Raw genomic sequence first — 25,680 nt, 5'->3', positions numbered from 1 at the left:
GAGGCGCCGGCAAACGCACCGGCCGGCTCCCGGCAAGCGGGGCTCGGCGGCGAAGCCCCGTGTCCGGCCGCCCGCAGGAGGAGGGGCCACAGGCCCGGGGCCTCCTCACGGAGGACTGGTGGCGGGAAGGGCGCCGAGAGCCTGAGGGCGGCGGCGGGAAGCGGGGTGCGCTGCCCCGGAGCACGGGACTGGCTCCGCACGTCCCCAGCCTGGGGATGGGGGCTCGTTCGGAGCCCCCCCCGCCTGGAGGGCAGGCTGACCCCAGGGACGAGCCCTGTCCCAGCCCGAAGAGCAACCGGCTGTTCCCCCTTCTCCGTTGCCGGTGGCTTCCACACGCTCTGAAGGGAAGATCCGCCTCGCAAACGGGGGCTCGGGGGCCGGCAGACCCAGAGTTTCTCCTCTTGCTTCAACCTCGCTCATATTTTCTCCTCCCTCCCCGTAGAACAACCCATGGCATTTCTCTAACAATTTTAATTAAAAAAAAAAAAAAAAAGTTAAATTGCCAGCCAACCAAAAAAGCATCCTACCACAACTTCAGCAGAAACGTGCACGTAAAAAGGCTGTTTAACAACATTTGTCACAACGGGCTGACAGTGAAGGGGCCCTGAACCGAAACGGGCTCTTGCCTGGCTCAGCCAGTGCTGCTGCTTCTGGGTTTTGTTTGGTTTTTTGTTTGTTTGTTTTTGTTTTGTTTTTTTTTTTTGCGAGGCTCAACGCCATTGACAACAAGGTGACGGCTGATATATCCAGGCTCTTTTCTTACCAAAAGGAATGAATCATGTCCTTGCTATGTCACAACACGTCCGGCTCTCAACAGCGCTCTCCCCCTTCAGAGACACTGAATATGAGCAAAAATACAGTTTCTCAAGGAGAATGTTTAACGAGCCTCTAAATTGTCTGTTTCCGTAGGATTCGGAAAATTGAACAAACACAGAAGACCTGTAACAACGTGGTAAAGTAAGTGCAACACAACTTTAAGGCTATGCAAAATGAAAATCATATTCCAGGCTTCCTGGTCATTTTACAACTCCAGATGAGGACCCCAGCCTTCAGGAATCCTCTCTCGGGGTTCGGCAGCACGGAGCGCCAGGAGCTCCGTGATTTAACTGCGGGAAGAAGCTGCCTCTCAGGCTCTGCTCCCCACTGTCTCGTTGCCACTTCCTGAAGAGGCTTCTTTCAAACAGCCACGGGGTCAACACTTCCTTTCTCAAAGCACCTCAACAAGTGGGTGTTTCCTGACACTGTTTCACTTGTTTAGTGGACAGTTAGTAACTTTAACTCACTTGTTTTCAGCCCAGTCCCTGGACTCCGGACTCGCAGCAGCCTGGGGATAACATTTCAGATACTCCCCAGCCTGAAGCGTTACAAATTGTTCTGTGCATCCATGCAGTTTCTCTCCCACGCGGACTCACGGCCAGCAGTAACTCTGAGCACCGCAGACTTCCAACACGTCCCCAACACGTCCCCAACAGCTACAGGCACCGGTGAAAGCTGTGAAACAGCTCCACAGACCATTGCAACGCCGTCTGTGGAAAATAACCCCCCAACCTTCTCCCTTTGCCTGGGAGGGGGCTCAGGACGGCCGTTCGACAGCCTCCTCCTGCCAGGGTCCAGCACAGAGCTGGGAGATCCTGTCACGGCCCTGCCTCCTGCCCAGCAAGGGCGACAGCCAAGCGGGCTGCGAAACCCCCCAGACGGCTGGGATTTTCTATACGGAGTGCATTACAGAGCCCCTGATCTCTGTGCAGGGCCAACCCGCCAACGTCAGATGTGTTTCTTGTACGTGACTTTCCTGATGCTTCATGAAACTCCTCCTGAGCACAAACCTTTTCCTGCAGAGGGGGCACTGGAAGAGCCCCTCTCCCGAGTGCCGGCGCTGGTGGTTTAGAAGGTAATCCTTTCTCCTGTAGCTTTTGTCACACTCGGAGCACTTGTAGGGCCTCTCTCCCGTGTGAGTCATCTGGTGTCGAACAAGCCACGAATGGCAAACGAAGCTTTTCCCACAGTCGCTGCAAATGTAGGACTTGCCCCTGCCCTGGCTCTGCTGCTGGCTTGCCGGGCTGCCCCGGGGCGCGAAGTGCTGCCTGCACCTGGTGCAGGCCTCCGACTTGTCCTGCGGGTGATCCCAGCAGGGGCTGGCTAACGAGTTTTCTGCAGGGAAGTTCTCCTCGCTTTCCGCAGATGGCTGCTCCTCTCCGCCGAGGCCGCTGTGGTCACGAAGCCTGGTTCCGCCCGCAGGGTTTTGTCCACGCTCGGTGCGGGCCACCAGCTGCGGCCCTGCAGGCAGCCCCTCACAGGAGGCAGGAGCGGTCCCCTGCCTGATTCCGTTCTCACCCAGGGCACACGGCTGTGAGTGCAGCAGATGGAACACCCTTTCGCTGAGACTCTTCTCACACGCGGGGCCTGGAAACATCTCCTCTTCTCGGGCTCCCTGGGGAGTCTGAAGATGTTCCTGCTGGCTGGAGTTTCTCTCACATTTGTTGTACACGCACGGTCTCTTTCCAACACTGTTTTCCTGAGTGCTAAAGAAATCTAAGTGCTCACCAAACTCTCGGTCGTACCGAGCGTCACCCCCAATGCTGTTCCCAGTGGTGTTTGTTTCCATCATTTCTGAATTCCACTGACCGTCCTGTGTCACTCCGGGGCTAGGATCCTTGTAAAACTTCTCTCCAGGTCTTCCTGGTACCTCCGAGTCACACACCGTGCTTTCAAAGCAATCTGCTGGAGGGTCCCCCGTTGTGTTGTCATCGTGCACTGAAACAGATAGATTTCAGAGTCTTTCAATTAAGGAAGCCGCTTAAGAATACTCCTCCAAGCCTACAGCCATGGAAAGACAAAGTCAGTAAGAGGGAGGCTTTAATGCTGACAGGAAGAGCAAGTACCAGCATTCCACTGAAACAAAAACTCCAGGAAAATAAAGGGTCTTTTTGCAATTTTTTTTAAAATCTACGTGAAAATTCACTAACGCAATGTTTCATCATCACCCTCTCATTCAGACATCTGAAGTGTAAGGCCTAAGTTCCCTGACAGCGCAGACGCCGTCACACCTCGGTGCTCTCAGCTGCTCTCCAGACGCTCCAGCGAGCACCTAGAGAAGCCAGGGTCCAGGCTGAGGCACCGAAGCCAGCTCAGCGAGTCAGTGGGGGTGCACCCCTTCTTGTACGTGAACCGTGGTCTCTGCAGGCTGGGCTTCTGGGGGGAGACACCATCCTGCTGCGTCTTTGTTCAGAGAGCTCAGAGCAGCGCTGAGCGGAGAGGAAGGCTCTCACACCTTACAAGTGATCGCCAGAGAGGCACGCAGCTCCGGCTTGGTGCAGAGGCATGCCCAGACTGCAAGCTGTCAGTCAGACTGCCTCTCCCCTAGACGCCTCTCCTGCTTTCCCTGGAAAACATTTACGCCTTCTGAGAATCCAACCCAAAAAGGTACCTGGTGCCTTAGCTGCTTACGCACAGCTCTACATTTGCCATGGGACAAAATTGTTCTGCTGACCTGCAGAACCCCCTTCCTGTAATTACTGTTTCCTGCGACAAATATCCAGTGTTTCATTTTCCAGATTATTTTCACCAACGCTCTTCAGTCCAGCTTTCTAACGCTCTGTGATTTTTCCATCCCCCAAGACCTGTGACCCTTCCAACATCTGAGAATTGCTACAGAAAGACTCCCCTGAGCATCATGAAGGACCGCGGGTCTCTCGGCAATGCTAGCCAGCTGAGTCCAAAGTTATCGGCACTGCATAAACGTCCTGAGCTCTTATTTCTCTGGCTGTGTACCGGGACATCAGCACACAAACATGTTACCACAGGCCAAGCTAAAGCGTGAACGTTAAAGGCACCGGTTGCTCTACAGTAACTGTCTAAGCATGTCCTCTCACCCCAGTAACTCCTGGTTACGTGTAAGCACAGACTGGAAGCTCCGGAACAGACTGAGTCGGCTGGGGAGCCCACCCTGCGAGCTCTCTCAGAGCAGTTGGAACAGGTCTCCCTCAGGAAGGAGTTAGGTGGAGCTGACCTTTTTCTGTGGGGCAAAATCATTCACGTCGGCAGTTCCCACGCAGTTCCCAGCATACTGAGAGTTTATCCCTTGATTTACTCTATAGTAACTTCATCACGTGCCCACGAATATCTAAATAACTCACATGAAGTGAAGGAATTCCAGGCTACCAACTGATTTCTACACAAAATATTCCTCTGCACCTCCTTCTCAGTTACCCACTTGAGAGCTATACTGAGTGGTCCCGTGTTGTGGCCCAGGATATTGTATTTAATTAATATCCCCATCCAAATTGCACACCCGTTCCCTGAGGTGAAGCCTCGATCCAAAGATGAATCTCCCTCTATTAACTCCACCTCAAGCATGACCCATACTCCAAGCGCGCTCTATACAAAAACTCCTCCGAATGAATGTTAGCACGTAAATCTCCGAACAGCACGTCCTAAAATTGTTTTGCATTAAAGCTGCCTTCTCTTTTGCTGCAGGACAGCTCTCCTGCTTGGGAGCGTGAAGTCAGGGCTCCATGTTCATCGGCACCAGGTTTAGACACCATCAAGCCAGCTGGAAGTACAAACTTGATCCGTAAGACCTGAGCACATCACTGTGCTTGCCTAAACAGAAACCCAAGACAGCGTCTATGACAGTTTTAGGCCAGCTGAAGGAGGAAGGAGCCTCTTCAGGTGACAGAATCTGAAATTTTTGTGAATAAAATATTAACTAGCAGACTGAGATTTGTTCCAGTTCTGTCACGGCTTACATTATAAGGTTGTGATTAATATGAAATATACCATACATTTAATATGGTATAAAAAATGCTTTAAATTAGATTTACTGTCCCAGAAATCTCAGCTGAAATCCATTACTGACCTGTACTTGGATTTGTAGAGATTTCCTCTTTCTCCAAGTCTTGTTGCTCAGGGCAGCGTGGCTCCTCCTCTTGTTTAATCCATGATAAAACGTCAGTTGCATAAGTCTGAAATCCTGTTCATTGGGAAGAATTTACACAATTGAGAAACACTGGAGAAAGATGCAAAGCACGGAAGATTTGGGAACTCACAAAGACAAGAAAAGTGCTGACATAGCCGCAGGGAAGACACGACATGAAGAGCCACCTGAGGGGTAATTCCTGCAGTGGGAGTTTTTGCCAGGGAATCCTCACCTGTGTCGGGGTGTCTTGGGAGGTCCTCGCCCTCTGCGCCTGGCAGCTCCCTGGCATACGCCTCTTTGCCTTTCTTGGTCTGACTCGAAGCCTCAGGCTCGTAAAACGCTCCCTCTGCTAAAGGAGAAAATTCAAGACAAGCGTATCATAAGAGCATAAGCTTAGGATTTCACAAGGGCTCTTCTATTCCCCCAGGCTAACCCTAGATTTTCCACAAGCTCCCATAAGCCCAGTTTCTTAACAAAACTTGATGGAAAGGTCTAAAAATCCCAGTTTGCTACATACACTGGAAGCCAAGTAAAATCACAGCGGAGCCAACATTTAGAGCTGCTACCCTCTGTAAAGAGTAAGGACAGCCAAGCTCCAAAGCAGAATACTTATTTGTAACGCAAGGAGGTACCACCAAGTGAGAAGGCAAGAAACAGGTCCCTGGGCTGCACAGCCTGCCCATACAGCAACAGCACTACCACGGAGTCGGTGCGCTCACTCGTGTACGCAGAAAAACCACAGAAGAGAAGGGAGAAGGGAAAAGGCAACCCGAAGCCTCTGGATATGCGGGAGGAGAGGCACTGCGGCCCTGCAAGAGAAGGCTGTAGGGGACATGGAGCTGAGGAGCTGCCACAGCCGCTCCGATTCCCCTGGAGCCAGAAGAGCGCACGCAGTCCTGCCTCCGCGCAAGCGCAGCCTCGTGCAGCGGATGACACCAACCACAGACCTCATTCTGGCACTGATTTTTGCCTCCTCCAAGTTAACCCATTGGCCCCAAAAAGTGACTAATGCCCCACTTTGCACTAGATATTTAACCAGCTGAGAACTATCAACTTGAGGGAAGCAAAGTAAGGAATTTAAGGGAGAAGGAAACGTTTCCTATTCCACACTGCGCTGCTTGGATGAAAACCAGCCACATACTCTGCAAACTCCAAAATGGCCGTGAGAAGGGAAAGATGAAATACCAGCCCTTACGCGTCAGGACCGGTGGCAAGTCCGTTCCAAACTTGTGAGCTTTTTATAAAAGATTTGGAATACACGAGAAGAGGTGGAAAAAAGCCCACCTTGGAATTTAATCCTTCTGTTTCATTTTCCCTCTGAGGTATGCAGTTACTCACCTGGGCAGGGCTCTTCAGGAGTTTCTCCAGCCTCCCCCTCCTGCTGATCTGCAGTGCACAACTCTTCCTCTTGCTTAATATGGATTATGCTGTCTTCTGTTAATAGGAACCAATGTTATTTTAATTCCATACACAAAATTAATTCCAATTCTCATCCCATCCCAGGCACAGCAGCTCTGTTCTAGCTCACATTCTAGAGAAAACCTCACTTCAGTTCTAGTTCTCGCTGACCAAGGTCCCTTAAACAGACCTAAAATATTTGTCAGAAAACCCTCAGCAGATGTTCGAGTTCAGAAACACACAAGAGCTTCCTGCAAGTGTAGTGTCCATTTTGTTGCGGCGCCCATTAGCAAACGCAGACGCGTTCTACATGGCCCCGGGAGAGGAGAGTGCCACTTGAATTCTCAAGTTCTGTTTCTCTTTTGGCTCTGCCAGAGTTATACCATTCCCTTTTCAGTCACTCTCGGTAAAATACACACCACTTCTAACCCATCAGAAAAGCACTAGGGAGAATTATGAGTGAAACTTACTGAAAAAAAGAAAAAAAAAAAGAAATACATGGGGAAAAACAGATGGGCTAATGCTCTGCACATTACCTTTATACCTCTAACACAATCAATGAAGTAGACAAAAGCTTTGCATGTGTGTAAAAACAACTACATTGTGCACGTTTGCGCACACAGAATAGAAAGTTCTCTCGACGGCCAGCCTTCAGACTGGAAAACGGAACGTTATCCCACTTTGACTGGCAATGCAGACTTGGCCTAACGGCAAGGGGACTGCAGGTTTGACACATGCAACTGCAGGCAGCTCAGCAACCGGCACAGGGAAAAAAGGTGGTTTGAGGTAGCGCTCCGGTAAGACTGGGAGGGATGAGCTGCCCAACAGCCAAGTCTGGAAGACCACGCTCAACACGGCAAGCAGCGTGGAGGGAGGCTGGTGTCCCAAAAAGAGCCCCGCCGCCGGGTTTTTGGCGGTCCATGTCCCGTCCTGAGGCCACTCACCGGTGCCGGTCTCCGCAGCATCACCTCTCCCGTCCCCATCCTCACAGCTCCGAGCACACGGCTGGTTCCCATCTTCCGACCGGGCCTGGCCATCGCGTCTGGGAGCGTCCGCCTCTGCGGGAGGCAGGAGGTGAGGCACAGCCGGGGGTCCCGCCTGCATGGGGACGGCGGGGACCCGCCGCCTGCCCACCTCCCGCTCCGACCCCTCGCCACACGCCCGCCTCGAGGTCGAGGGCGGCGCCGGGCCCTTACCGAAGGAGAGCAGCATGTGGTAGTTGCTCCTCATGACGGCGCGGTGCAGGGCCCGCTGCCAGCCGCGCAGCGCCCGCCACTCCCGCTCGCTGAAGTGCACCCACACGTCCTCCAGGTTCACCGGCACCGGCGGAGCCTGAGGCCGCGCTGCCAACCGGCCGCCGCCGGCCGCCCCGCGCCTCGCCGACATCCGAGGGGCCCCACCGCCGCCGCCGCTCTCCAGCCGCCGCTCCAGCGCCTGGAGGCGGCCGCGCAGAGCCAGCGCGGCCCGCAGCTGCCGCTCCGCCCGCGCCAGGCGGGCCTCCAGGCGGAGCAGCCGCGCCGCCACCGCCTCCGCCCGCCCGACCCGCGGACCGGCCATGGCCGCTGCCGCCGGCCCGCCGCCGACACCGGCCCGCCGCCGCGCTCCGCGGCCGGCACCGCAGCGCCCCCTGCCGCCGCCCCGCGCCGCGCACTGCGGCGCCCCCCGGCGGGAGGGCTCGGGGCGGCCGGGCCGGTGCGGGCGCGGGGACCTCGGGGACGGAGGAGCGCGGGGCCGGCGGCACCGCAGAGCCGGGAGGGATCGGGGTTCCCTCTGAGCCGTGCGGTCGGGGATCCCCTCAGAGCCGTGAGGGATCAGGGTCTCCTCTGAGCCGTGAGGGATCGGGGATCCCCTCAGAGCTGTGAGGCATCGGGGTCTCCTCTGAGCTGTGAAGGACCGGGGATCCCCTCAGAGCCGTGAGGCATCGGGGTCCCCTCTGAGCTGTGAAGGACCGGGGATCCCCTCAGAGCCGTGAGGGATCGGGGTCTCCTCTGAGCCATGAGGGACCGGGGATCCCCTCAGAGCTGTGAGGCATCGGGGTCCCCTCTGAGCCGTGAGGGATTGGGGTCCCCTCTGAGCCGTGAAGGACCGGGGATCCCCTCAGAGCTGTGAGGGATCAGGGTCCCTTCTGAGCCGTGAAGGACCAGGGATCCCCTCACAGCTGTGAGGGATCGGGGATCTTCTCAGAGCCATGAGGGACCGGGGATCCTCTCAGAGCCAGGAGGGATCGGGGTCCCCTCTGAGCCATGAGGGACCAGGGATCCTGTCAGAGCCGTGAGGGACCAGGGATCCCCTCAGAGCCAGGAGGGATCAGGGTCACCTCAGAGCCAGGAGGGACTGGGGATCCTCTCAGAGCTGTGAGGGATCAGCATGTCCTCAGAGCTATGGGAGCTCAGGATCCCCACAGAGCTGTGAGGGATTGGTATCCTATCAGATCCATGAGGCACCAGAGTCTCCCTCAGAGCTGTGAGGGACCAGGGTCCCCTCAGAGCCATGATGGACCAGCATCTCCTCAGAACTATGGGGGCTCAGGATCCTCTCAGAGCCATGAGGGATAAGTTCCTCACAGAGCCATGAGGGCACGAGCCATGAGGGCATGGGATGCTCAGAGCCCTGGGGGGCTCAGGGTCCCCTCATAGCTGTGAAGGCTCAGGGTCTCCTCAGAGCTATGAGGGTTCAGGATCCCTTCAAAGCTGTGAAGGCTCAGGGTCCCCGCAGAGCCATGAGGGATCAGTTCCCCACAGAGCCATGGAGACACAGGATCTTCTCAGAGCCATGAGGGTGCAGGGGTCCCCTCAGAGCTGTGAGGATGCAGGATCCTCTCAGATCTGTGAGGATGTGGGATCCTTTCAGATCTGTGAGGGATCAGGGTCCCCTCAGAGCTGTGAGGATGCAGGATCCTCTCAGATCTGTGAGGATGTGGGATCCTTTCAGATCTGTGAGGGATCAGGGTCCCCTCAGAGCTGTGAGGGCTTTGGGTCACCTCAGAGCCGAGGGGCTCAGGATCCCCTCAGAGCTGTGAGGGCTTGGGGATCCTCTCATAGCCGTGAGGGATCAGTTCCCTGCAGAGCCATGAAGCTTCAGGATCCCCTCAGAGCCATGAGGATTTTGTGTCCTCTCAGAGCCGTGAGGGTGCAGGATCCCCTCAGAGCTGTGAGGATTTGGGCTCCTCTCAGAGCTGTGGGGACTTGGGATCTCCTCAGAGCCATGAGGGTACAGGATCCCCTCTGAGCCCAAGTCCTCTCCTGGTCTGCCACATCAGGGTGCAGCACAGGGTCTCTGTGGTTCATCTCAGCATGGCTCCAGGTGCCACCATGGCCCCGGGATGGGGTGGTGAGACAGCTGTACGGTGCAGCCCGGCCTTGGGCTGTGGTCTGCAGAATGCCACCTGTGCGGCCCTGCTCCTTCTCTGCCAAGTTGCTGAGGGAGAGCTCCCTGGGGAGGTAGCCCTCCTAATGGTCCCATCTGCGGCTGCAGCAGCCCCTTGGCTCTCCTGGTCCGCACAAGCATCAGGAGAAACTCATGTCTCAGGTACATTGCACAAACGAGCACGAAGCTGAAGTGGTTGGAAGCCTTTATTGGATCTTGTGCACATGGTACACCCACCACAGGGGAATTCAGCAAATTCGGGTCTTCCAGAAGCATCTGGGATCTCCACTGCAGGCATCCCCAGAGAGGCACCTTCAGTTAGGCTGGGTGACACCCCCGGGCCTTCCCTCTATGACCGACAGCTGCTGTGTGACCGACAGTCTCCTTGGAATCACCACCTCCCCTTATCCTCCTAATTTGGTAAGTTTGCTAAGCTGTCTGGCTATCGGCTATGGAAAGCGGGACCTCTCTTACCATGAGAGGTGATCAAAACTGCAAAGTTAAAAGTTCACTTGCTCCCATTACCTACATGGCTGATGTGCACATTCTTGCAGGTCTCAGGATGGTGCTGAGTTCTGTCAGTTCTTTGTAGTCTCCTCCAGTAGCAGGAACCAGGTGTTTGACCTGCAGTACAACAAACTGCTCTTACTTGCTGCCTTTAAATCTTGCATGGGTGTCCCACCCCATGGCGATGAGGACCTGCTTCTGGGCCAGGAGAGGCTGGTGGGCTCATACTCCTCCTGGGGATGGTCAGCTGAGCTCCGCTGGGCCTCTCAGCTCAGCACAACAGTTGTGTGCACTGTGGGGCCACGCTGAGGGTGGCTGGAGCAGAAGACTTCCCCTCCAGTGTTTGGAAAGGAGGAGGCCCATCCCAGGAAGGGACAGAAAGAGGCTTAAGAACCTGACAACAGTGCTAGGTGACGCCTCTTGTGACACGCGCATGGTTCTGGTCCTCTTGGTGACGGACAGACCTGCGGGGAGAGCCAGACTGCCAGAGGATGGTAGGGCTTCTCTGTACTTACATGTATTATTCTCGTCTTGCATTTAATCGTTACGTAAGGAGCTGGATGTGGGAGAGCCAGCGTACCTCTCTGAAATGCAGTGTTCCATGGAATGCAAAGAATTCCTGCCTCTATGTGGTAAGACACAGAGAGGCTTTTATAAACAAAAATCTGAAGTCATAAAACAATAAAAAAACATGGAGTTGCTCTAACAACAGAAAGTACTTGCAAAATGAACAAACAAAAGCTTGAGCTGCTTTTAAGCAAAATAGTTTGCATCTGCGGGAACTTGAGAATCCCAGTAAGACGTTGCTGTCCTGGGTACACCTGGGTCAGTTTATTTTTTTCTTCTATTTTTCTGTCCACGTCTTTGCCTTCTTTTGTGAAGAATATCTCAGCGTAGACATCTGGCTTTGCAGTGGAGGCTGCTGTCCTGCTCCAGCCTAAGCTAGAGCAGCCCAAGTAACGGAGGGTCAGAAAGAAGTTGCACACTGAGAAGCCCTGCCCAAGGATGACAAAAGCTCAGTGCTTGTTTGTGGAAGGTGCGGAGACTCCACGATGCATCTCAGGGTGGGTGTAGGAGACCTTGCGCTCCCAAAATACTCCCTCCCTCCCCATCACCACATCTTCTCTTGCCTTCCCCTGTAGCTTCTGCTCTTTCCTGTAAGCATCAGTCTATCTGTGCAAGGGGAGGATTTCTCTTCTTTCTCTTGATCTTGGAAGAGCAGCGCATTTCTATGTCACTTGACATTTCTTCTTGGTTTCAGGGTTGAATTTTTGCAATTTAAGCAGCACTAATCTCAAAATAGCTCTGTGATTTGTTATAAATATACATATTTGTCTCTGAAATACAGGGGAGCTGGGCTAGAATAGGGAAACTATGACTCACTGCGCAAAATACTACTTCATCTGTATATCAAAGGCAGCATCAAGAAGTGATGAAATAGGAGCACATCAAGTGCTTCTGATGCTCAGACAGCAGTTAACATATGAAGTCTTCCAGTAAAAATAGGAGAGTGCTGTTGAGATGGCGTAACCCTCCCCAGCTCACCCTTCTAAAATGCCCATCTTCTCACTATCCGAACGCAGATTCTTTTACGGTTGTGGCTGCAGGGACACCTCTCAGACGTGAACACGACATCAGATGTCAGGCAGCTTCTTAATTTTCGTCAACTAATGTTTAAAACTAGAATGTCTAATAATAATGAAGTGGTCGGAGGTCAGCATTAGAACATACATGACAATAGTGCAACCAGGAGGAGAGATGGCAACGTGGCAGGACCTCGATGTTTCTTGTTATGGTCCTTTTGTAAGGCACAGAAACAGACCAGAAAAAGCACATGAAGTTGTTTGTTCGTAGAATAACCAGCGAGCGCTGCCGAAGTGATCCTGACTAAGATTCAGGATGTTCTGGTCACAGGGGAATCGGTGCAGCAGCACCTTTGCATCTTTATCCCAGAATACATCCTGCTCTTCCTAGACTCAACTGAGTGTGCTAAACTGATGACGACTGCAACGCTGTGGTTGCTGAAAACTTTGCGCTGGCAGCAGGATGGGTATGATCTCCTTGCAGGATGAGAATTGTATAGTGAGCTTATTTACATCCTATTTTTAGACACTCTTGCCATTCAGGCCCTCTTCAGATCTCAGATACACACAGAAAACAATGCTCCTGCTCAGGTTCCACCACAATATTAAAAAAACAGTGAAACCCACGCCATTCTTTTTCCAATTCAAGGTAGACTTTTGTCTCTCCATCAGTAAGGTACGATATACAAACTGCCATTTACCAGCTGGTAAAATGATTAAAAAAAAAGACCAAAAAAAGAGAAGCATTTAGAACTTCACAGCTTTAATCCGCTCAAGTTTAATGTTATTGTTATTAAAAATCAAGATTCTACTGCTGCAAATTTAACTGGCATTTTACAAACAGATAGAAACAAGTTCCCTGCCCTGAAGGCTCACAGTCTAAGTAACAGAAGTGTAAAACATAAACAAGCAGTTTAACCGGACTCAGTAGGAAACCACTGGAGAACTGATTAATTTACCTGCTTATTGGACAAGACCCAAACTGCTTGTCTGGGTATCAAATGCCCCATACTGCTAACTGCCAAGAGACTCTCCTTCAGCACATCAACAGTGGAGAAAAACCGGTCCGTGTTCACTGCCTGATGGTAGCAAGTGGCCACTGAACACCGAGAAGTGACAAAACACGATGCCCTCTGTCCTCACAGATTCCTTATTTGGAAAAAAATGGGTACGTGCACAGCGAGGGGCTCACCACACACAGACCTCCTCAGACACGTCAGGAGCTGTGAAATCAAAGACCTCAGCAGTACTAGGACGAGAAAAGGCGGCAGACAGTTCGTCACCGGGCAAACACCTGCAGCAGTTGAAGACGCTTCGGCACGCGTGGCTCTGTGCCAGCTCCCACAGTACGAGTTCAGAGCGGGTTCACACAGGCTCACCCCGATCTGCTCCGGGCAAGAATCAGGTTAGCTTAAACAGCCCAGAGCTCTGAGCTGGCCTCGCTGACTGGGCCGAAGCAGGCACAGGAGCGCTCCTGTCTTATGCTGCTGGCAGGGCAGGCGACAATGAACAGCAAGGACCTGGAAAGAGACCTCACACCTTGGCCAAAGGAGGTTCCAGACTAAAACATCTGCCACAGCAGCCAGCTGGAGCCAGAGGAACATCTCTGCCTCTGAGGGGATGAGCCAGCCAGCTGCACCCTCCCCTTGGCAGACACTTTGGGACCAGGAAGCGACAGAGGGGTTTCTAAAGCCCAATTAGTGATGAGGAAAATGAGCAGCAGGTTTAAAAGAGGTCAAGCAGCAATGCCAGCCCTGAAGTTGTACTACGTATTCAGGCAATTTGCTAAACACATTTCATATGCTGGGAAATTTTTCGTAACGGTTTGGGATATGATGAAAGCTGATCCCCAAGAACAAGAAACATCTGTACCCCAAGCTACCAGGAGGAGAAGGAGATGAAGGTAATAATGAAATACAAATAAAAGAAGTGTTAATGTACAGGCAGTCAGCAGAAAGGATCCCAACACTCACTTTAGCCTGGGAGAACAGGCGTGCCCCACCTCTGGCTAACAAGTGGTTTCCCCATCCAGTTCCACTGGGACTATCATAGAGGTATAAGAAGGGGTTTGGGTGATGCCACCTCCTTTGGGTGTGCTCAGAGGTGACAGACAATGGACCAAATTCCCCACAGTTCCTGCAGTGCAAACCCAGTCTCCAGCGGAGCATGTCCCAGTGCACATCAGAGGAACTCCAAGCAGAACGTGGCCCTATCATCATAATTTACAGCAAACTGAATCCAATTTCAAGCTCTAGAGAAGGAACTGAACCTATCTTTTCCAGCTAGCTTCCTGAGCAGAAGCAGCACTGAACATGTCATTTGGCCTGTGCTGAGGCATGGAGAGAGCTGGGAACCAACTGGCTGCCTCTCCTTGGCAAAGGGGGCATCCGTGCAAGCCGTCAGCGAGGCCTCACCCTGTGCACGTGTTTAGTTGCCAGGAGTCTTTTGCGAATGTGCAAATCAAACTCGCCCATGAAACTGAGGACAGCAGAACTTTGTCAAGGGGAGCAGCTGGGAAAACTCCAGGCGAAGAAGAGCTTCAAAAAACCTCAACCTCGCTGGAACCAGTTCAAACAACTGACTAAACTTGGAGAGGCCCAAAACACTTTTATTCTGGAGAGATTTCTGGGCAGACTATGAGGTACTGTGGCATACCATCACCACCATGAAAAAAAGGGCAGTGGTGCCAACGTGGATCCTAATTCTACTTTGCTTGGATCTTTGGGATAAATTGTCAGAGAGCCTTTAACACTGAGCAGCAGACTCTCTCCTCTCCTCTCCTCCCTCTTCCGGGGGCTGTGAGCCTGCACAGCCTAGAAGCTGTGCAGTGGTGCCTTCCTCACGCTCTGAGTGACTACACAGTTCCTCTCGCGCAGGTGGATCTTCTCATGCTGGAGGAGGTGCTGCTTCTGGGTGAAGCGCTTTGGGCACTCGTTGCATTGGTATGGCCTCTCCCCCGTGTGGATCCTCTGATGCCGGATCAGATTGGAGGGGTGGCTGAAGGTCTTCCCACAGTATGAGCACCAAAGGACCCCTCCGCTCCGGCCCGAGTGCGTACGCCGGTGGATGATGAGGGTTTTCTTTTGGGAGAAGCACTCCTGACACTTGTCGCACTTGTAAGGCCTCCCCCGTGGGTGGCCCCTCTGACCTGGCTTGCAGCTGCCATTGGTGTTGACGCTTTTCATGCACCTGGGATTGCCGTACGCCTTGTCCGTGGCTGGGACGCTGGCATGGGCTTTTGCATTCTGGTTCTGCTTGAACCTCTCCACGGCCACACGAGTCCTGCCTTCCACGTGGGTCCTCTCTTCTACGTGGGTCTTGTCTTCCATGTGGGTCTGCTGGTGCTGCTGATGGAGGAAACTCTCTTTGTCTCCAGCGTGCTCACTGCTGCACTGTGTGCTGTGGCTCTCCTGGTGAGTCATCAGCATCTTCTTCAGACAGAAGCCCTTCCCACATGCAGTACATGAGTGAGGTCTCTTGTTGGGACAGTTTTGCCCATAGAAAGTGACAGCATTGCTTTCGCCAAGACCCTCTTCCCCCGGAGTGGATGGCACCATTCTACTCATGCTCTGGTTTCCCTGCTGCACAGGAGAGCTGTACTGACTATCAAAGGGCAGCGCCTCGCTGGGACCCTGGAAAACCAGCTCCTCCGACTCCCTGGATAAAGTCATGGGGGGCTCTGAGCTTTGGGAGCATTCCTCAGAGTCCAGCTGCTCTATTTTGAACGTTATCACCTCATCTGCTGGAACTGACAAAGAACAACAAAGGGGACATTCACTGGTCTGAGACACAAGAGCTTCTGAAATCCCCCCCACTCCTTCCCCCACCACCCGTGAATCACACAGGCCGGTCTTACACAGGGAGGGTGAAAGGCAGCTGTACTCACAGACCAACAGTGAGCTGAAAGACCGAAAGATGAGTGAAAAGCACAGGAATGTTTCCCTTTCAGCTGGCTGAGCAGCGAGTGTGAGAAACCGTGAGGGAGGGGGCAGAGGGAAGTGCTGCCTTCCAACATAGCAGACTTCAGTTTCCAAAATAATCTCCAGCCACCTTCCTTCTCCTAAGGGCTAAGATCTCATGGACCTGGGGCAGCCCTTTGCTTCCCTCCTCAGCACGTCTGCCTCCCTCCCCACACCAATGACTCGGTATTTCTCACTCTTCAGAGAGCACCAGCTCATTCCCTGAGATCCACCTTCCCTCTCCTCCCAGGACGTGGTGACCCACCTGTGTAGCCCCCTTCTTGAAAGGGGACACAAACACTGGCTGCTTTTGACTCGAGACATGCCTGCTACTGCTCAGGATACGTATGTAACGAGGAAGCCTCCTCTGTAGTCCACACTGAGGCAGTACAAGGACATTGTCTCGGAGGGTTAATTGCTTTTTATCTCTGAGCTAGGTGCCTGGGGTTTTAACCTGTCTCAAACTTTCTCTTGACTCTTATTCCTACCTGAACGTTTCATTTCAGTTGACCTGGGTATGAATACGACCCCTTGGTGGAAAATCAACCAAAGGTCAAGGATGGAAACTGCTAACACACAACCACTTTGAAAGTTGTTGACAGTGTAAGGGCAAAATCTAAGCAGGGATCAGCCTCCTGTCTAGAGAGTGTCACTCCCCAGTTCACTAGTGCTGTGCAGTGACTGCCAGCAGAGAGGTGACAACATGACACAAGGGGCATGAGAAAAAGCGTCTAAGATTTACTCACAGCAGGGCAAATACCATCAACAACTGAGCAAGCCCCACTGACACCTCTGAGGTGTCAGAAGAATAAACAGAGACCAGGACTGAGGGTGAGGAAGTGACTGGTGAGCTGAGGACGGTCTACTAATTGAGTAAATTGTGACTGGGAATAACAGAGCCACCCCGGCTCACTGGTGACTTCCCTAGCCTCTACGTAGCCATCGAGGCACTGCTCTGGAGCACAGCTCCCTCTTTTGAGGATGCAGACACCAAGCAGAAGAAATTCCTGGAGAAGAGCAGCAGATGTGCTCTGGAGGGTGTGAGACGGGACCCACAAGAGGAAGTGGAGTGTTCCGGGCTGGGCGCCGAAAAGCCCAGGGGCTGCAGGGAGGAGCTGTGCTCTGCAGCAGCCATGGCCTTGCCGAACGCTGGGGACGGCCTCCCTGCAGCAGGATGGGAGCCGGAGGTGACATTCCATCTGGGAATTTGCCCAAACCCCTTCTAAAACCGCTTTGCTTTCAGCCTTTGCTGTGCTCCGTGGCAGCAGGTTCTACAGCTCGCACACGTACGATAACAGACTTTGCCCTGCTTGGTTTCAAGCAAACGCCTGCTCATTTCACCGGGTGCTCCCTGGATCCCAGACAGTGAGAAAGAGCGAAGGTTCATTCCTTCAGCTCCTGCTGCGCCCCGCTCACCCAGGCACAGACCCGTGTTGTATCCCCCTCTCTGCCACACCTTCCTCAGGCCAAGGAGTCCTGCTGCGTTCAGTCTCTCCTGAGACAGAAACTCTCCACCTCGCTCCTCTGCTCTGGACCGCGTCCCTGCCTACTGCGTTCCTTTCAAGACCGAGTGAGCAGAAAGTCACTCAGTTCCCCAGATACTTTGGCATGACATCATCTTTGGAGAAGACCTTGAGAATTGTTCTTGACTTCCTTCCTAAGGATTCCTTGTATTCTGGTTGATTTATTTCAGGGATGCCTATCTCCTCATCTGCAGTGTCTTATCTACCCAGCACTTTAATTTTCCTACTACTAAACCGATCCATACACTTTCTGCCCGCTTTCCTAACCTCAGCGTGGTTCTTGCTCTTTCCCCACTGCCTCTCCTCAGTCCCCACGTCTCGGCATATGCTGTCCCACAGCGGGAACATCGGGGACTCCCCGCATCTCCAGCTGCACAGCACACTGCGGGATTGCTCGGAACTCACCCACACTGAGCTCTGTAAACTCTGCATCCTCTGTGGCTCCCCGCTCCTCCGCACACAGCTCTTCCTCTTGCTTCACAACGCCCGCAAAGCTCGGCTCTGGAATGCCGTAGTCTGTTGATGGAAAGAGGAAACTCCTTTACTGGTTATCACAGCACCGCTCGGCTCTTCCTTTGCCCAGGAGGTTTGCTGCCAGCTACCTTGCTTTCACATACAGCCTCTCTCCAGTATCTCCTGTTCCTACTTCTAGGAGCTTTACTCCACCCTGCAGAGAAGTGGTTTCCCCTTTACCCGCCCTTTCAGGAGTGTGTCCTCCCCGCCCGTGTGTCCAAGCACACCCTTTCAGAACAATGCTCACCTGGCCCGGGTTCAGCCAGCATTGTTCTTCCCTCCAGGCTTTCCTGGCCCGTTGGGTACTGCGCTCCTTCTCTGCTCTCCTGGCTGTTTGCATCAAGTCTAAACAGGAGAGACTCTGCCAATGGGAAAGATCAAACCCGTTACGTTTTTTACTAACACTCTGTTACTCGCCCTGAACCCGCTCCTCCCGAGATCTGAGAGGTTCCCTCTGTAGCAAGTCAGGACTATCACCTCGTGACGTCCTCTGTCTGGTGACAACACCACGCAAACGTTACGCCCGAGAATAAAGTTGTAAATCATCTCTTGCCTGCACTTGGTTCTGCTGGGATCTCTCCTGAGGCTGCCTTATCCACACTGCAGGGCGCTTCTCCTCTCTGAAGCTGGGACAGGAGCTCAGGTTTGGAGATTGCGTAATCTGTTGAGGAACAGCGATACGGAGGTTTCCAGGCTGCATCCAAATGTCCGCAGTGTCCACGGGGAGCAACACTCAGCTGCGCTCCTGAAACCAGTTCCACCAGCCACAACACACCGCTTGACAGCGCAGAGAGCCCTCTGCACGGCCCACCGGGAGATGGCGGCTTCCGCCGCTGGCAGCCAGCCCCATCCCAGCGGGGAAAAACCCCGCAGAACAAGGGAAGGGGCCTGCGGGCTGTGCTGGCGTCAGGCACCGCGGGGAGCGGGCTGTGACATGGAGGTGACCACAGCCAGCGCCCACACCCAGCGAGCGCTGGGACGGAGGATGTGACGCGCGCTGCGCTCTACGCTGCCCTCAGCAACAGGCACCGACTTCTCCGTGTTTCTACAAATCTGCTTCCCAGGTGTGGGAAAAAAGTCCCCAAAATGGAGTTAGCCTGGAAGCGCCGATCGCTGACTGAACAAGCGATACTTACCCAGAGAGATCAGAGATTCGTTCTTCCCTCTCAGCACGTTTTTGTACAGCTCCCTCTGCCATTCCTCCAGATTCTCCCACTCTTGCGCAGAAAAATAAGCGGTGTTGTTTTCGAATGCCACCGGGGCCTGAAATTGCAAACGTGACACACTCGGCACCGGGTCTGGAACCTGGAGCCAACAAAATATCCTTGGAAAACGTCCTCGTTTCTATTTCTTACTGCTGCTGTGTAGCAGGTACTGAAAGGAGGAAAAAAACCCCGCCTTGGGGCACAAAGAGAGCACGACTTGGCTCTTCAGCCTGAAGAGCTTTGTTCCTTTGTGCTAATTCTTGGAGAACTAAGGGTGAATTCTGAATTCCACAATATCGCTACCTCCTGGGGCGCAGACCCTGACCCCATCGCCCAGGCAGTTTGTGGAGCTGGGTGTGGGAGAGAAGCTACCCTTCCTCGCGGAACGCCACACTCTGTCCTTCTGCAGCGAGACAGAGCCGAACCGAAACACCCGTCTGAGCAACCGCTCCCTGCTCAACGCTCACCTACAGCAGGCGACCAAAGCGACTACAAGCTACGCCGTTCCCGCCGGGTTCTGTGAGCGCTTCAGGCCTCCCGGGAGCCGGCCGCCGGGTGCAGGCGAGGAGCGTTGGAGCTCGGCGGAGCCGGCCACCCCGCTGTGTCCCCCCCAGAGCCCTTAACGAGCCATTTGTTACCTTGGGGACCTCGCCCCCGGGGGGCAGCTGCAGGATCCAGAAGTTCCTGTTCTTCAGCAGGTTCTCCATGTTCTCCAGGCGCCGCTGGAGCTGCCCGTACTCCTGGATGAGGGTGCCCAGCACGGCCAGCTTGCTCTCCAGCTGGTTCCCGAAATCCACCACTGTTTTCTCGCAGTCGAAGTATTTCTTCTCGGTGGTCACCGTCCGGCGCTCCAGGTTGAGCAGCCGCGAGGCGTGGGCGTCCACGCTCCGCTCCACCGCCTGCACGGCCGCCACCACCGTCCACAGCGAGATGCTGGTGCCGCTCGGCCTCGGGGCTTTGCCCGGTGCCGGCGGGGGAGCCGCAGGGAAGCAGAAGCTCGTCGGGTGCGGGGTCTCCATTCCCGCTCCTCTGCCCGGCCGCGCCGGCGGGGAGAGACAGAGCCCAGGGCCAGGCAGCACGGGGCCCACCGCCGCCGGGCCTCCTCCGGGGCCGCTCGCTGCTGGGGGGCGGCAGGGAGCCGGGTCAGGAGCGCCCCGTCCCGGCCGCGGGACGCCGGCCCCGGCCTCCCCTCCCGCCCGGGGTCACAGCACACCGAGCCCGGCCCTTCCCCGCACGTGAGGCCCCGGCGCGCCGGGCCGGGCCGGGCCCGGCCCTTCCCTCCCGTGTGCGGCCGCCGAGCCCGGCCCTTCCCCGCCGGGCGCCCTCGCCGCCGCCCCGGGCCGCTCACCGCCGCGTACCCGCCGCCGCCGCCGCCGCTCCGGTCCCACCGCGCCGTGGCCGGAGCCGCCTCCTGAGCCGCACCGGGTGCGGCGGCCTGACCTCGCCGCCAGGGGGCGCCGCTGCCGCCGCCGCTCGCAACAGCGCCCCCTTGCCGGCCGGCGGCCCGCAGCGCCGCGCGGCGGGAGTGATTGACAGCTATCGATCACCGAGAAGTGGCTGATTTGAGGGGGCAGCCAGCTGGCAGGAAATCCCCCGAAGCCCCCCACGGCGCCGTTTTCCCGCCGGTGACCCCGAAAGCGCGGTGGCCACCGGGGAGGGCCCGCCCCGGGGTGACACCGGGCGGCGGCCGCCGACACCCCCCCCCCCCACCCCCGCCCCCTCCCGCAGGGCACCGGGGGGAGGGCGGTGCGCGGCGCCGCCTGGCCGGCAGGGGGCGCTGTGTGGCGCAGCGGGCGGCGGTAGCGCCCGTCTTGGCGGCGGGAGGGCGGGCCGGGGGCGGCGGCGCGGGCTGCCCTGGCCTCGCCCGTCCCCGCGGCTGCGGCGGGGGCCATGGCGGAGCTGCGCGGCCGCCTCGAGGCGCTGGAGCGGCGGCTGAAGCGGGCGGAGGCGGCGCTGCGGGACGGGCCCCCCTGGGCGCTGCAGCTCCCCGCGGTATGGAGCGGGTCGGGGGGCCGGGGGGCGCGGGATGAGCCTGGGGACCGCTCGCGGGGGGCAGGGGGTGAGCCGGGGGGGGGGGGGGGGTCGCTTGTGGGGCCGCTGTAGGGCTGAGGGGGGGGCTGGGGGCTGGTAGTCAGCCGTGGGGCCGCTTAGGGGGCTGTTGGGGGGCGCTGGGGGCTGGAAGCGGGCCTGGGGGGGTCACTTACGGGGCCCTTGTGGGGCTGAGGGGTGGCTTGGGGGCTGGGGGTGAGCCTGTGGGGCCGCGGAGGGGGCTGCTGGGAGGTTGAGGGGGCTGCGAGTGAGCCTGGGGGTCGCTTGTGGGGCCGTTGAGGGGCTGGGAGCTGCTTGGGGGTGGCTGAGGGGGCTGAGGTGGCTTTTAGGAGACTGTGGGTCAATCCGGTGGGCTGCTTATGGGGCTGCTGGGGGGCTGGGAGCCGGTTGGGGGGGGCTTTGTGAGGGTTGGGAGGGAGCATGTAGAACTCCTTATGGGGGCTTTTGGGGAGCTGCTTTTTGGGCTGTTGAAGGGCTGGGGGGTGATGTTTGAAGGGCTGGGGGGTGATGTTTGAGGGGCTGGGAGCTGTTTGGGCGGGAGCTACCCCCTCCTACAGCCCAGCCGCTGTGCTCCCAGGTGCCGGTGACTTTCGAGGACGTCGCGGTGCACTTCAGCAGGCAGGAGTGGGCAAGCCTGGACGATGGGCAGAAGGAGCTGTACAGGACCGTGATGGAGAGCAACTATGAGATGCTGGTGTCCCTGTGTAGGCTCTGTTTGCACTGGTTTGGCAGCTGCCGTCGCTGCCCAGGGAGCTCTCTTGGGGTTACTTTTCTGCCTCTTTGCGTTTCACTGGGGTCTCCAGCCCTCAAATGATCCTCTCAATTCCCTGTCCCCTCTGGCAGCGGTCGGAGGTTGCAGGTACACGCAGGAGGGGGTAGTAAGTGCTCGGTGTCTTCTCCTCTTGGAGAACAGGTACACTGAGCTCCCGGGCTTGTCATCACAGAAATTCCCTCTTTTCATCACAGAAATTCCTTCTTCCACGTCTGTCTAGATCCTCGTGTGGTTTCCTGTCAGCGTGCCGTCTGTTTGTCCTGGCGTGGGGACCAAGGCTGGTCGCACTCCCTGGCCGCAGGGGGAGAGCTAGGCAGGGGAGAAGATCTCATGGGGCGGCGTTTGGGGTGCTTCTGGAAATGAGCTTTCCAAAAAGTCTGGTTGGACTCGATGATCTTAAAGGTTTTTTCCATCCTAAATGATTCTATGACACCCCGCTTAGCCCAGCCAGGACCTCGTGCTCGTAATTAATTCTTTCCAGTGCTCAGATGATGGAGCAGGGGCCTGGACTTCCCAGCCAGGGCCGCCCCCTCTTGCCATGGGACTCCTCTGCAAGCGCAGCCCGAGAAGCCAGAGCAAAAGCGCTGAGGAAGGAGGCGAGGAGTGAGCGTAATCCCAGAGCAGGGCAGGGAACTCGTGGCAGTGCCTCTTGTCGCAGTGGGGCGAGTCAGCCGTTCGTCCTCACCCAGCGCTGCGCGCTCGGGCTGGCCGAGCTCCTGGCTGGTGAGGAGCAGCAGTACCGGTATGTGGTGGTTTGGAGCAGGGACAGGTAGTGAGGCAGGCTACGGAGCTGCGGGGAGGTATACCCGCGCTAACGTTATATCAAGAGCCTTACAATTCTCTTCCTGTGCTTCAGGGTATTTTCCTACCTGTAAGGTGAATTTCTGGGAGAACAGGGGGTTTCTGTAGCAGGGATTTCCCCCACACAGAGCAGGGATGGATTTTCTTGCCGTTGTTGCCGGGGGGGGGGTTGTCAGACATGCCAGAGGGTGCTTTTCAGATTCCCCCCTAGAAGTGCTGCCTGCTGGTCCCTGTCTGTGTCCGTAACTCCCCGTGTGCCAGCACCGACGCTGCCCCGGTTGGTGGTGAAGTTTTTCTGGGCTGGGACTGACTCTGTGTTGACAGGCTGTGGGTGCACCCGCAAAGACGCTGTCGCATCTTGCCTCTGATGTCTGTCTTGCCCTTGAACAGACTGTGCCCTATCCAAGCCTGAACTCTTATCTCGGATCGAAAGAGGAGAAGAGCCGTGCACGCCGGCGGAGTCCGGCCTGGAGGGAGCAGATGTGTCCTTGGAGCCAGCCGTAGGTGCGTGACACCGAGTTTCTTCTGTGCCGGGATCCTGGCTCCTGGCCGCTTACCGGAACGATTGCAGTCCCTGCCCTCAGCCACAGGGATTGAGGCATCTGCCGTGATGGCTGTGGACAGTCTGTGCTGGGAGAGGACCCAGGGAACGTGTGCTGGGACTCACCGATAGCCTGCAAACCCTCCCCTGACCCAGCAGCTGCTGTGTGCTGCACAGATCCTGGTGCCCTGAGGGCCTGGGAGGGGGGGACGCCCGCCCCTGTGCGTGCTCCTCTGAGCTCCCAGCTGGCTGCCGGTAAAGCCGAGTGCCCTTCTCCTCCCCAGAGCCGGACCGCCCAAGCTGTGCGAGCGAGGATGATGGTCTGCTGGAGGTGAAGACAAAGGAGTCTTGTGAGGGGGACTGCAGGGACCCGGAGGAGAGCAGGAGCCTGGCGGTCACAGTGAACTGCAGTGCACGTGAGTGGCTGGCAAACCCAGCTGCTGGGAGGGATCCTGGGCCCCCGCCTGGCTGTATCTCACCCAGTCTCATCATCGCTCCTCTTGCCTTCGCAGCACGTGTCCCTCACAAAGCCACCGCTGTCCCAGCAGATCTCAGCCAGCCGACCCCCTCCCCTTCCTACCCTCTCTCCACGTGTTGCCGTGAAGCGGTGAATCTGAACCGGTCTCCATCGCCTCCCCCCGCAGCAGGTACTGGGACAGAGCCCTTCATCCCTCCTTGGCGGGGCCGGCAGCCTCGAGGAGCGCCGGCATGCTCAGAGAGCAGCAGGAGGTTTGCGCAGGGCGCTCTCTGGGCCTGGGGCTTTCAGGACAGGGTTTTACACGATTCAGGCTGAGAAAGGATTCTGGCAGTAAATCCTGCTGCCAGCCTTGAAACGTAAAGGACGAGGCATGGCGTGGTGTGACCCAGCCCACCCCGTCCATTTGCTTCCAAGGACGAGCCCCGGTGTTTCTGTTAGACTTCCCCCCATCCTGCCTAAGTGACATTTGTCATCTCAAACCGCCCTTGGGGTGTCGGCAGGGATGAGCTGTAGCAGTCCGGGTGTGAAGACGCTGAGCTAGAAGGGGAGAACGGGGCCGAGATTTGTGCTGGCTGCTGGCTGGGGAGGGTGTGGGAGGCGAGGCGGGGGCGGGAGGAAAGGCTCTTGCCGTTTCTGCCTTGTCCTCAAAACCGCGTGGAAGAGTGATGTTCGGGTTCTGAAAAATTTCCAGCAGATGCGGAGGTGGGGATCCCAACGGAGGTACCGCCGGAGGAGGTCGCTGCGGAGAAGCCGGCAGTGCCTGACATGCCCTCGAAGGGTCTGGAAGAGGACGTGAAAGATTCGGGGAACGGTGGCCAGGGTCCGGCAGCAGACCTTCCCAAAGAGCCGGGGAGGGAGGCGATACCAGAAGCCTGCAGAGCAACGGCACGGGCAGATCCCAGCTGCGCGGTCGCCGCCCCGGGAGAGCCCGTGGAGGGCTCCTGCGTGGGCCGGACTGCTGCCTGCCAGCGAAACTCCACCCGGGAGAAATTCTATTCCTGCCCCGTGTGCAGGAAAAGCTTTCTGCTGAAGATCAACCTCGTCATCCACCAGCGGAGCCACAGCAACTGGGTGCCCTACATCTGCACGCACTGCGACCGGACCTTCATGTCCAAGAAGAAAATCCAACGTCACCTACAGGCCCGGACGTCCAAAGGGTTCTGCCAGCCCTTGGAGGCGGAGGAGTGCTCCAGCCAGGCCCCGTGCCCGGCCGCCCAGCCCCTAGCCCCGAGCGGGGACTGCGGCACGGTGTGGGGGAAGCGCAGCCCCAAGGGATACCCGCTGTCGCCGGGGAAAATTATGTATACGTGCAACGAATGCATGGAGAACTTCTCCAGCCAGAGCTTTCTGATCCTGCACCAGCACACTAACCACCACCTCATCCTCTGTCCCTGCTGCAACCGCAGCTTCACTTGGGCCTCTGAGTTTGTCCGCCACCACCGGACCCACACGGGCGAGCGGCCCTACCAGTGCGGCGTGTGCCAGAAGACGTTCAAGCGGCACTACCACCTCAACGTGCACCAGAGGATCCACGTGCGGCGGGAGAGGCCGTACCCCTGCGGGGACCAGCTGCCGATGCCGGCGGCGCCCGTTTAAGCGCGGGCAGGGACACGGAAGCGGGAAGCGTAGCAGAAGAGGGGGTGGGAAGCCGGGAGGTGTCCTCCCGGGGACAGGAGGACGCCGTCCGACCTTCTCCTCTCGCCCTCCTTTGACTGCGGGTGCCAGCGGGTTGGACGAAAGCTGGAGCACGGGCAGCGTCGCCCGGCTCCTCGCGCCCTGCCGCGGGGCCGGAGGGCGCCCAGCCCTGCCCACGCGGACCCCCGGTGCGCGGGTCGCTCCTTGTTCCCGAGCCCCGGTGGGGCGGGTGGGACGCCGGGAGCGGGTGCTGCTGCGGGGGAGGACTCGTGCCTTTTCTGGAGAACGCCAATAGATGCTGTAGAAATCGGGGCTGCTTCCCACGGCTGAACGCGGCTTCCTCCGGCTCCGGGGGGTCCCTGCCCCTCCCCGGGGAGCGCTGCGTGCCGCGGGAACGCCGGCGGGGGCCTCCCGCTGGGATGCGATGGAGGC

General features: G+C 56.7%; 2 protein-coding genes across 4 annotated transcripts; one reads left to right on the top strand and one right to left on the bottom strand.

The window, feature by feature from the left end:
- Positions 1 to 676: 676 nt before the first annotated feature.
- Positions 677 to 20,255, bottom strand: LOC142405175 (uncharacterized). Its single transcript, XM_075492146.1, has 10 exons — positions 19,611 to 20,255; positions 18,904 to 19,030; positions 18,327 to 18,428; positions 18,015 to 18,128; positions 17,660 to 17,770; positions 7,261 to 7,374; positions 6,257 to 6,352; positions 5,151 to 5,264; positions 4,859 to 4,972; positions 677 to 2,754 (listed from the first exon to the last, which is right to left on the bottom strand). Exons 1-10 carry the CDS (start codon positions 19,989 to 19,991, stop codon positions 1,709 to 1,711), a joined length of 2,319 nt encoding a protein of 772 aa, XP_075348261.1. The 5' UTR covers positions 19,992 to 20,255; the 3' UTR covers positions 677 to 1,708.
- A 508-nt stretch (positions 20,256 to 20,763) lies between these two features.
- LOC142405167 (zinc finger protein 783-like) lies at positions 20,764 to 25,664 on the top strand. Of its 3 annotated transcripts, none has more exons than XM_075492133.1 (6): positions 20,764 to 20,964; positions 21,599 to 21,725; positions 22,985 to 23,098; positions 23,420 to 23,551; positions 23,648 to 23,782; positions 24,308 to 25,664. In XM_075492133.1, the coding sequence occupies exons 1-6, from the start codon at positions 20,863 to 20,865 to the stop codon at positions 25,207 to 25,209; spliced, it is 1,512 nt and encodes a 503-aa protein (XP_075348248.1). In that variant the 5' UTR covers positions 20,764 to 20,862; the 3' UTR covers positions 25,210 to 25,664. The 3 variants fall into 3 exon arrangements, with proteins under 3 accessions (XP_075348248.1, XP_075348246.1, XP_075348249.1); XM_075492131.1 differs by having other exon boundaries at positions 24,305 to 25,661; XM_075492134.1 differs by lacking the exons at positions 20,764 to 20,964; positions 21,599 to 21,725 and adding an exon at positions 22,146 to 22,396 and having other exon boundaries at positions 24,305 to 25,662.
- Positions 25,665 to 25,680: the final 16 nt, after the last annotated feature.

This window comes from Mycteria americana, chromosome 2 (assembly GCF_035582795.1).
Source record: "Mycteria americana isolate JAX WOST 10 ecotype Jacksonville Zoo and Gardens chromosome 2, USCA_MyAme_1.0, whole genome shotgun sequence".
In the NCBI taxonomy this organism is placed as follows: domain Eukaryota; kingdom Metazoa; phylum Chordata; class Aves; order Ciconiiformes; family Ciconiidae; genus Mycteria; species Mycteria americana.
The sequence above is the reverse complement of the archived record's forward strand: the minus strand, read 5'-3'. Positions and strand labels throughout refer to the sequence as shown.